Source organism: Notamacropus eugenii, chromosome 1, assembly GCF_028372415.1.
Source record: "Notamacropus eugenii isolate mMacEug1 chromosome 1, mMacEug1.pri_v2, whole genome shotgun sequence".
Taxonomy (NCBI): domain Eukaryota; kingdom Metazoa; phylum Chordata; class Mammalia; order Diprotodontia; family Macropodidae; genus Notamacropus; species Notamacropus eugenii.
Genome location: NC_092872.1, coordinates 526,231,692 through 526,243,906, shown reverse-complemented (window position 1 = coordinate 526,243,906; position 12,215 = coordinate 526,231,692). Strand labels below are relative to the sequence as shown.

The 12,215-nt window shown below is 39.5% G+C and overlaps 1 protein-coding gene across 25 annotated transcripts in view; it reads left to right on the top strand.

The window, feature by feature from the left end:
* DTNB (dystrobrevin beta) overlaps positions 1–12,215 on the top strand; it is a 339,638-nt gene that overhangs the window by 273,933 nt on the left and 53,490 nt on the right. For 16 of the 25 annotated variants that reach the window (XM_072633915.1, XM_072633898.1, XM_072633910.1 and 13 more), the window contains one exon: positions 4,009–4,029. The exons of the other annotated variants lie outside the window; for them this stretch is intronic. In XM_072633915.1, the coding sequence (XP_072490016.1) occupies positions 4,009–4,029 (21 nt within the window). The remainder of the gene's footprint in view (positions 1–4,008; positions 4,030–12,215) is intronic. 25 annotated transcript variants of the gene reach the window in all.

Below are 12,215 nucleotides of genomic sequence, written 5' to 3'. Positions count from 1 at the left end.
TGAAAGCCTTGCTTCATGACAGCTGCATGTGGTATCAGCACTAGGCCACTCTCAGGGTAGTAGATTGTGGTCAGATCTCCCCACTCTGTACCTATTAAGCAGTTAGAGAGTTGTTCTCAGTTATTCAAACACAAATGCTTATGTGACCTATAGTGAATTTTTTTTTAGTGTAGGAGAAATGATTTATCCTAATCTCTAACTGGGTAACCTGTCTTAGGTCCTTTTAGATCAGTTGGTTGCTCTAATATAGGCCTTAAGTTATCACCTCTCAGTCACAGGTGCACGTGTAATCTCCTGAATGCTCTGTGAGCACAATCACCATTATTTTAAATACCACCATTTGAAATGTTCAGGTGCTTAGAACTCACACTACAACTCTTTCTCTGAAGTCCTGAAAGGGTATCTTTAGAGAAGGGGAAAAAACTCTCTGTTAGAAGGATGGAAATGGAGTCTAGATGTAGAATCAGATTTTAACCCCTTCCTATGATCTGTGGAGGCAATATAGAAATAGGTCATAAGATCACTTGGTACACACTAGATACAAAAATAAATTTTTATCCTTTTAATACTGTGCAAATCTTGTTTCTTTAGTAGACAGTTTCTAAGAGAAATACATGTTGATTTTCTTCTGTACTAACTAGCTCCATGACCATAGATAACTTAACTTTAAACTCTCTGAGCCTCAATTTTCCCCATGTAGAACATGAAGAAATTTGGATTAGGTTTCTTTCCTTTTCCAAGAATATGTAATGTCATTTTCCCTACTGATTTCCATTGTAATTTTATAGATGTTCTCCTGCAGGGGAAAAAATTTTCCCCTAGTTCAATAAAAATCACCTCTAAAAAATTTTGATTTTTACTTCACAAGCATGTTCTGCTTTTCTTTTTAATGTGTAGTCTGCTTCTAATTAATTCAGCGCAATTCAACAAACATGTACCAAGCACTGTTACATACAAGGCACTGAGAATACAAAGACAAAAATGAAACAGCCCATGCCTTCTAGGAACTTAACTTCTAATTGGAGGTAAAGGGGAAAGAGATATAAAATATACATTAATAAACAGCAAATACAAGTGTAACTTGTGTGTGACCTACAACCCGAATTCTGTTTTTACCTCAACTAAGTTCAATCATTGTGGGAGGGATAGGACAGGGCGAATGCCCAAACAAATTATTTCAGTTTTTTTATGATTTCTTTGGTTTATCTTGCCTTCACCTAGGTTTCCCTGGAAAGTGCAAAATATAGATCCCATCTAGGTCTTAATATCGCCTATGCAAGTACTCAAGTTAATATCCAAGACAAGACAAGCTTTATTTCAGTTTGCAAAAAGAATGCCCCAACACCCCTCCCTCATCCCCCCCCCCAAAATAACAAACCATGAAGAAATCTTGCAAGGGAATGAGCCAATAAGTAGGAAGAGATTTAAATTGAAGGGAAAAATTGTGGAGGTAATCTGCCAGAGTAGATGGAAGGGCATAAAACCACATGGAAGGATTAACCTTGGATCAACATCTCTTCTCCAGAGACATTCAAAGAAAAAGGACCTGAGAATAGGGAATGATGTCAGAAGGACTGGAAATGCAGGTCATTACTACTGTGACTCAGCAGCCAAACCTGTTATATTGAAGTAGGCTATATAAGCAACCGCCTTAGCAGTGCTATTGCTTCTGGGTATTTAACAGAACACTCTAATTAAAAGTGGCAAAGATATTTTCAGATGTTTTCAGACAATTGTATGTAATTCCCAATTTGAATTTACAAAGAAGGTGTTACTATCCCTGCTATGTTTAACTGACCTCCTTCTGTTACTGTCATCCTATGTTTATTGACCCTAAAGACTAATTGCTAACAAAGAAATTCTAAGTAGAACCCTTAGAGTGTAAGAATATTACTGCCTTTACTGAGAAAGGTGGATTTTGTGAGTTTATATTGCAGCTTCTTTGAAAAAAAATGGCAGAGATCACCCATCAGACTTTCCCATGTACACTAGAAGTTCTGTCTCTAAACGCTATTCTCCCCACCCCACTCACACATATACCCTCTCAAACTTTTTGTCATGGCTCCGTGTTTGTCATTAGTCATAAAAATTGTAGTCATTTCACTTAACAGTGCAAGAATCAAACTTTTGGTACACTGACAAGTAGGCCAGTAAGGCTTGCTATTTAGGATCCAAACAACAGTAGTTCTGAGCATGCAAGTAGGGAGAAACCCGTAGAATGGTTCTGGAGAATTACATTCCGATCTTCTGTCCTCAGGAGTAGTTTCAGCCTATCATTCCATTCTCCTGTGTCCAGTCCATATATGAGAGCTGAACTTGACAGGGTCTGGAAAATGATACTGTTATTTGGAAGTTGATTAGAAGACTCCCCTAATGGCCCACTTTTTGGAGGAAGTGATGAAATATCCCCACAGAGTGGTGTGGTTGCATGAAAGAAAAATACTTTCCAACTACAGTGTCCTCTTTTGACCTTTTATGGTATGGAAATCCCCATCCTTGAATATCAGAAAGAGACCTCACTCCCTGATAACTGCAAAACATCTCTCTGGTTCTAATTTCTCCTTCAAATGGAGCCAGGGAGATCAAATGTTGAAAAGAAGAGGCCTCAAGTTCTCATTCTTATTCTTTTCATTAAAGCTAGTTATTAATACCACCTTTGCCTGGCTTCCTCTGAGTTAAGGATATTGCTAAGCATTCTGTTTCCTGTAGTGTTAGTTACCTGGGGTTATTAGTTACAGCCTCACCTAGAAACCTGTGGAAGCATGACTTCTCCTTTGGATTAAGCCTGTTTAGCTTCCAGAATGTGGGTCTCTCCAGGTATTTCCTCCATATCTATTTTTATTGCATCCTGACCAGAGAAACCATGTGGTCTAGTGTTAGGAGTATTGTACTTGAAGTCTGGAGAAACCTGAGTTTAAAACCCACATTTCCTGATTGTGTGACCTTGGGCAAGTCACTCAACCCCCTGAGCCTCAGTCTCCTCATTTCACCAAAATTTCACCAATAATTCTTTAAAACAAAATTATTTTTGAGAATGAAATAAGATAAATGTAAAGAACTTTAAAAGTTTTGAAATCGCTATATGAACTTCATCTTATTATTAGAGGGGCAGCTTGGCTTAGTCAATGAGAATTCTAGCCTTGGAGTCATTAGAACGCTAGTTCAAATCTTACGTCTGATATGCACTATGTGGCCCTTGTCAAATCACTTGACCTCTCAGTGCCCCAGACAACTCACTTAGATGGTGCTTCAGGTAAGTTGCCACTTTTGTTGTGTTGGTTGTGCTCTCCACTGAGATCAACTGGTTAGTTATTTAAGTATAGCAGCACATCCCATCCCTGGTACTGGCTAGACACTTGTTCAGTTAGGACCTTGCAAGACTATCTGAAGGACTGAACTTTAGTCAAGGAAAAGTTATTGGAGAAGACAGGTCTTCAGTTGGGCCCTGAGTGAAGTATAGAAATGATAAACAGAAGGAGAAGAAAGACATTCAAACTTAGGTGGGGGAGTCAACATAAGTGACAGCAAAGAAACAGTAATCAATAAGAAGGTTTGGCAGTTGATAAAACTATTTGATAAAGATAATGACCTTTTAAAATAGGCTTTAGAAAGTGATATCAAAATCCCTCTTGCCTCAGGAGAACAGCATCATGTAGTGGGAAGGGACCTAGGTTCCAGTCTTAGTTTTTGCCAATAATCAACCTTGCAACATTGAACAAGTCACTGAATATTTCTAGGCCTTTGTTTCCTCACCTATGAGGGATTTGAACTAATGATCTTTTCAGTCCCTTCCAGTATTCATTTGGTAAGGGAGAAAAAACTGATGCTTGATCTACCTTCCTGTAGCTTTCAGAGAACTTTTTTCAGAGAACTTTTATTTTCTGATGTGCCTCGTTCTTCCAGTCCTTTCTGTCAAATGTTTTTGTGGATGAACTCCCTTTCAGAGTTGTTATTAATTTATTCCTTTTCTCTCTTTGCCTCGTTTTTCTCCATGGCCAACACCTATAGGAAGAAGAGCAAAAGCAGGCAGTAAGTGGATGTCAGTGCAAGCACCACCTGACACTTGCTCTTTTTGCATGATCATCCCTCTACCTTCCAAATGGTATACTCCATTGCTACTCCTTATCCATAATTCCACTGGGTTAAATTAGATTTACATAAAGGATTTAGCTTCTTCCCAAAGCTCTTATGATATGGCCTAAAAGGTATCCCAGAGCTTTTCACAATTCCAAGTGAAAGCTTTCCAGCTTTCACCCAGTAAAGCATGTTCCCATGAGAACCTTAAGCTTGTTCAGTTTGTGTCCACAAATCCACATTTGTCATGTACGTGTATATGTGTTTGACTATGCATGATCATCTGTAGATGTGGTTTTGAGCTCATGGTCACCAAATAACTGAATGAGATATACCCTGCTCCTTTGCCTCTGGAGTGACTTTATGTCTGCTTGAAAAAGCCTTCGTGGGTTGATGGGGAGAGGGTAACAGGCAAGGGGAATCTTAAATCTGAATATTTTTCTAAGGACAAGTACATGTATAAAAACGATTACATTTCATAAACTTAGATTTCTCTGTGTTGTTCTGCAGAATTGATCAGATTTCTCTGGCTTCCCCAGCTTCCCTGGTAGAATTTGCTGCCTAATGAAAGCTAATTTTTAATCTGCTGTCTAACCAGTTTTTCTGTTAATAGTCCTCCATCTAATGTTATTCTTGAGATCTACTCCAGAGGGAGTTGTTTTGCTTTTCTGAAATGCATTACTATAGCACAAGGGGTAGGGAAGAGACCTTTAATTCCCTGAGGGAGACTGACTCCACAGAAACTCAGTTGAGGCCATACACAAGCAGAAAGCAACTTAATTTTTGAGAGAAAGGGTAATATAGATTGCTGAGTTTTATTCACTTTTTAGATTTAGAATTGGGAACATAAAAACTATTTGATAAAGATAATGACCTTTTAAAATAGGCTTTAGTTTCATATTCTAGCCAATTAACATTGTGAGAAAAAAAGATGATGAAAGAAAGAAGGAAGCAGAAAAAGAATCAAAGCGAAAAACATGAAGAAAGGGATAGGGACTAGAATTGGGTGAGGATAGAGAGTAAAAGGAAAGAGAGAAAAGACCAAGGAGAAAGACTGACTGAGAATTAAACAGAGGAAATGGACCAAAGGGAGAGAGAGAAACTGTCTTCATTCTTTATCTCCTGGCTACTTTGTCAATCTCAGATACTCAAAATCTCCCTTCCTTTAGGCCAGGGCTTGATGTGCTTAAAATCCCTAACATCTTACTCTGACCCAAAGTTTTTGAGGGTTGGCTCCAAAGAGAAGAATGTCCCTGACATGGGATGCTAGCACTTATATCTTAATATAGAGACTTTCTTAGAGCTGCATATGATGTTGTGCCTTGTTGATTTTAACAGTTGAAATGTTTATTTTAAGAAATTTTTCCGTAAGCCCACTGAGATCAGCATATGTAGTCAAGAGGTTCCTAACATTATTATTATTATGGATTGTTTTTCATTTGTGTTCAACTCTTTAAAACCTCATTTTGGGGTTTTTCTTGGCAAAGATACTGGAGTGGTTTGCCATTACCTTGTTTTGCTCATTTTACAGATGAGGAAACTGAGGCAAACAGGGTTAAGTGACTTGCCTAGGGTCATATAGCTAGTTAGTGTCTGATGCCAGATTTAAATTCAATAAGATGAGTCTTCCTGATTCCAAGCCCAGTGCTCTATTCACTGTGCACCAGTGGCTGCACATTTAGCTACCCACCCCTGCTGGATCATTTTCTCCACCAGCCTAGAGACAATCTGTAATGGGCAAGAAATTAAATAACTTTATATTCAGTTCACTAGCTTCACGAAGTTCACTCTTTACTAAGAGTGGGACATGACTAAAGAACGACTCAGCAATAGCTATATCTAAAAACAGCTGATATATCTAGATATAGCTGATGAAAACTACCACTATGGAAAGTGAATTAACTAGTTAAAAGGCATTTAGTAAGCATTCGCTCCATGCCAATCTCTGTGATAAGTGCTAGAGATAAACATACAAAAGTAAAAATAATCTCTGTTCTCAGGGAGCTTACATTTTAATAGTGGGGACAACATATATAACAGGAAAGGAACATATTTTTATTTGGAAAGCTATAGAGATAGTGAATAAAGCAATAAGGGAGTCAGCTGATATCTCTTTTCTAATAACAATGGCAGTAGTGACTTGGTTATGGTCTCAGACCTAGAAAATAGGTGGCAGAGAAGGGAGACAAAGTTACATTTTGTTTTTCACTTTGTGACCCTGTTTGGGTTTTGCTTTACAAAGATACTGGCGTAACCTGCCATTTCCTTCTCCAATCCATTTTACAGATGAGGAAACTGAGGCAAACAGGGTTAAGTGATTCTTCCAGGGTCACATAGGTAGTAAGTGTCTGAAGCCAGATTTGAACTCAGAAAGATGAGTCTTCTGGACTCCCAAGACAAATGCTCTATCCACCATGCCACCAGAGGACAAAGTAGCTGAGAGTAAAGTAAAATGAGGCAGGGGCTGGTCAAGGATTTAGGGGGCTTTTTGAAGCACTCACTAGTCAAGAGCTGAGCTTATTCACTACATCAGAGACTCAGAAAACTACAATTCTCTCTCTCACATGGCTATGTTTAGGTTTTTCCCTCAGTTTTCTCTTCTGTGGTACTGGGAGAGTGATTGTTGTCCTACAGATATAAATAGAATCTGAAGAATAAAAGCTGAATCAAATGTAATTAGAAATTAGGGCCTTCTTACTGTAGTAGAGAGAATATGATTCATTGAGTTGACACAAGGCAGTCAATAAGGCTCAAGTATGAGCCCCATATTTCATCTGTCTTCAAAATGTAGAAAAATGCTAACCTCAGCAAACATGAGATAACTCCAAGGACTTTAAAAGAATATAGATATCCAGAAAAAAAAAAGTCCAGATTAGAAGCAGTGGGCTCTGCTGTAGAACTTTGACAAGTATTGCTGTGCTTAGCCAGTCTCTTCTCAGTCCCTGCCTACAATCAAAGCATGATCATGAGCCTGTAGGAAGTGGAGAGAATAAGGTAATAACCTGTAATGCAGTGGAACAATCAGAAATATAAGAAGGATGCTGAATAACAACTCCTATGGATTTGAAAGTATTTGGAAGCTATCTGTATTATGATTTTTTCATCCCTCTTGTCCATTTTTTTTCTAGTGTTCTGCTTCTACTGACAATTTTTTATTTTTTCCTGTACATGAATTTTCTAATTAAGAGTAAAGCCAGTTGGCCATTTCTGTCAATTCTTTGCTGTATAGTTGAGCCTTGATGGGGTCACCACCACTGGGGACCTGATCTTCAGTCTTAAAAGTCCAGGAACTAGATTTTATCAGTTTCATCTAGGGTCTTGAGTTTTATTCATATTAACCAAAATCACAAACAACAAAGAAACCATAATGGTAATTTATTATTTTATAATGGAGGATATGATATGCCTAGCTGGAAAACAGATTTCAAGTCATTTACTCAGATGGGTAGACTCACTTGAGAACTAAATTATGGAAGATAAATTTACTTTGTGAGTAAATTAAATGGGACGTTGCCCAAAAGATATTTGTATAAAGCTTGGGAATATTGCTATGCCACAAGTTAGGAATATTTCTAGCTAAAGAACTGGTATTCATCATTTGGAATCAGATTTACCTTCTCCCTTGTTCAGTGTTCATTGATACAGTAAATAAATACTTATTAAGTGCCTGCTACGTACTATGCGCTGTACTAAGTGCTAGGTATGCAAAGAAAGGCAAAAGACATAATCTAATGAGGGAGACAGCATGCAAACAAATATGTAAAAACTATATGCAGGATAAATAGGAAATAATCAACAGAAAGAATACCCTAGAATTAATTGTGTTCATCCTTCGTTGCCAAAGAAGACCATGTCATCAGAGAAATAATGACGTGTCTTGCACTTGACTTTGTTTTGAGTGAGGGAGGGCTGTGCAGGTCACCAGCCTCACTTCTCCAGAGCCATCTGAATCCAGTGACCAGATATTCATCAGGATGACAGGAGATGACCCAGGATGAGGCAATTGGAGTTAAGTGACTTGCCCAAGGTCACACAGCTAGTGAGTATCAAGTGTCTGAGGTGAGATTTGAACTTAGGTCCTCCTTGCACTGGTGCTGTATCCACTGCACCGCTTAGCTGCCCCACTCTAGAATTAAAAAGGATTGGGAAAGGCTTCCTCTAGAAGGTGAGATTTTAGCTGAGGCTTAAAGAAATCTAGGGAATCCAGGAGATAGTGATAAGGGAGAGCATTCTAGGCTTGGGAGATAGCTAGCCCAGGAGATGGAGTGACTTATTTGAGGAACAGCAAGGAAACCAGCGACGCTGGATCAAAAAAAAGGGGGAAGAAAGGTAAAAGGTATAAGAAGATGGGAGGGGAGGTTATGAAGGGCTTTAAATGCCAAACAGTGGATTTTGTATATGATTTTAAAGGTGATAGGGAGTCACTAAAGTTTATTGAGTAGGGGAGTAACTTAGTCAGACCTATACTCTATGAAAATTTGATTGCTGAATAGAGGATGTAATAGAGTAGAGATAGACTTGATGTGAGAAAACCCCCTCCCCCTCCACATCACCACTATTGCAGTGGTTCAGGCATGAAGCTGTACCAGTATCAGAGGTACAGCTTTGATGGCAGTAGTGAAGAGGAGAAGAGGGAGCATATTTGAGAGATGCTGAAAAAGTGAAATTAATTGGTCTTGGCAACAGATTGGACATGGGGAGTGAAAGATAATGAGGAGTCAAGGATGACCCCTGGATTCTTCATGCCATGACTCAGAGGGTGGTGTTGCCCTTGATGCTCATAGGGAAGTGTGGAAGGGAAGAGAGTTTGCGGGAAAGACAATGAGTAGTGTTTCATACCTGTGATGTCTGTTAGACATTCAGTTTGTGACATCTGAAAAGCATTTGGAGATACAAGTTTGGAGGTCAGCAGAGAGGTTCTAGCTCTTTGTCTTACCCACTTGCTCTCTTTTTTAATATTCCTTACTAGGCGCCAGATGCTTCTGCCATTAAAAATCTCATGAAAAAACTTATCTTTCATTAGTTACATTTTAGTGTGGTTGCTTCCTGGCAACATAATCTTCATCAGTAAGTTATCTCCAAATCACAATGTAAAATGAGTTATTTCTGGGAAGCTTCCTGTAAATAACTGTTCTCCATTTTGTTTTAACTGCACTGGACAGGGGAAGGAATCAGAACAGGGAACAAAATAGATAAAGTTTGGCAGATGCTAGGGGTCAGGCAAACTGAAATCAAGTGTAAGAGTAGCAGACCAAGCTAGAAGAGTAAGGCAGATTCTGCATTTCAGGCAAAAGGTCAAGTACAAGAAAGTAAGCTAAAGGAGGAGAGAATTGGGCAAAGTCTATAGTGTAGGGTGGTAAAAAGAATAAGCAAGATGGCCTCTCAGGAACAGATGATGCTTCAAGTTACCTCTAATCCTAGTGCTGAAGCTATTTGCTTTCTGCTATTTTTTCCTGCTTGCTAAGAATAGGAATGCCAAGCAGACATATTTTGATGATAGATACATAGATACATAGATAGATACGTGGATGGATGAAATATTTAAACCCTTACTGGGGGCAGCTAGGTGGCAAAGTGGATAGAGGGCCAGGCCAGGAGTCAGAAGGCTTATCTTCCTGAGTTCAAATCTAGTCTCAGACACTTACTAACTGTGACAAGTCACTTAACGCCGTTTGCCTCAGTTTTGTTATCTATAAAAGGAGCTGGAGAAGGAAATGACAAACCACTCTAGTGTATCTGCCAAGAAAACCCTGAATGGGGTCCTGAAGAGTCATAGGTGATGTGGGATACATGAAGTCATGGGGACATGCTTGCCGCTATATTAAGCATTGATTGAAGATGCAAATACAGGCAAAAAAAGACAGTCCCTGCCCTTAAGGAACTTAAGGGAGAATGGGGGAAGACACCACCTAGAAGGTACTGGAAGAATGAGGAAGAGGGAGAGAGGGCACCAGGAGACAGCAAAAAGTATCATGGAAGCGTGATCCCTGGCAAATTGAAACAAAATTCTCACTTCTTAGAGTCCAAGCTTCTGATGGGATGGAGATTGTCAGGCAGTAGAGCTATAGCAAAGACACTCTATGAAATGCCATGAAGGCCTGGTTCCTAACAAGATAAAAGACTCACCCAAGAGAGCCAAGGGGATTCATAGTTAGAAAAAAGTTGGAGTTCTTTGCAAGGGAAACAGCCTCTGATTTTTGCAGAAACAGAAATGATTGAATTTTACTGACTTGGTTCCAACATTTCCTTGAGGACAGTTGTTTGTCGTATTGTGTTGGTTTTATTTCCCTAATTACAGTATATATTACTGAAGAACAGGGACTACATCGTATGTTAGGATCTGGGTCTGCCTTCCTCTCTCCTGCCATAGCAGAGGTCTCTCTCTCCCTCTCCCGCTCCCTCTTCTTCCCCCTCCCTACCTCCCTCCTCAGAAAGGTGGAGAATTCATTCAATATATCATTAAAAATAAGTATCTACTTCCCCTCACTCCAGAGTTTTTGGATGTCTAAAAGGGGACCAGTGGCTTATAATCAAAATAATAAGGATTTACAAAGCTTTACAAGGTAGGTAGTACAAGTACTAGTATCTCCATTTTACAGATAAGGAAGCTGAGGTTCAGAGAATTGGTGACTTAACCAGAGCCACATAGTAAGTGCAATTATGTGGAGTTAAACCAAGAACTTTAAGAGGTGTGCTTTTTAACACTAAATTACACTGAAATTGGATATATGAGGAGCCTGCATTCCCTTTGGAAGATGTAAGAGACAAATAGAAAAACTATATTTGGGATGAGACATGGACCTTTCTAATGTGAAGTGATGGCTTTTAGGTTGTGCCATGTCTTGGTTGCCTTTTTAAGACTGTCAATAATGCATTTAGAGATTCACTCAGTGACTTCATGGTTGCCTGACTAGAAGATATTTGAATATTTTTCTTCTTCCTGACTAGAACACACCCAGCATGTTTTGGGATAACATATACATACCGCTGAGACCAATGAATATTTCACACCTTTCCTTGCCTGCACACACTTCCCTATGTCCTCATATGGGTGAGTCATTCCTCAACAGCTCCCCTGGGTTTAAATCTTGGCTCTAGTACTTATTAACTGTGGCCTTCTCCTGGAATCCCTTCTTACAGTTCTACAAACTCTGATTTGCTTTTAAAATACAATAATAGTTTACACTAACAGTAAGGGAAATGCCATTTCTTCCCTATTCAATTCCCAAATTGTCTTGGTGTTCCCTGTTGGGCTCTTTTAGGAATCAGATTATCTACCTCCTGCACTTCACCTCCAAGCTAGCTGCCTGACACAGAGGATTCTATAGTCAAGTGTTTCTTTAGTGCTCTCCTAAGGGTCTGTGAGAACATTGACTCCCCTTCTGTGACAGCAAGCACCCCGTTATACACAGAAGGGTCTGCTGCACAGGTTCTTAGATCTGCTTTTTTAAAAGGAAAACAACTTTGAAGAGCTCAACAATCTTCTTTAATTACATTCACCAAGAGAGAAAATACAAGCAGAAAAAAAAGACCAACAGACAGGGCTTCTCACTGTCTGAGCATAATCAATACATACATCACAGATCAGCAGACAGGTCCACCTGTCTGACCATTACATACATACATAGTTACCAGAGAGAGAAGCACCAACATCTGAGTTTTCAAAGCGGGAGGGGCAGCTCCTTAATGGCTACAGAGAGTCTCCCCCTACACATGAACCTTCTTCCAAGCCCCTAAAGCAAAACCTCACCTCAGAGTATATATACACTTTTCAGAGCTGGAGGGCATCACTACCCAGTGCCTCATTAACAGTTAACAAAAGTGTGGGCCTTCCTACAAAACAAGCCTCCCCCAATCAAGCTTCTCCCAATGGGTTCCACCTAAGGTCAATTACTGAGTGGGGAAGATCTTTCATTAACGTAAATCTCATTAACATTACACCTTCCTGAGCCTTATAAGTAAGTGTACCTAAAACAATTGCTCTCATGCTTCAGCCCAGTAGAGGCCCTTCTACATCAAGAACCCCACTTTGCCAAACCCTTCCCTAATCCCTGCAATTTTATTTGAGGCAGTGCCTGATCCAGAACAATCTGACTTAGTGCCTTTAAGAAAACCAAGCAAGCTTACAAAGACCAGGCAGA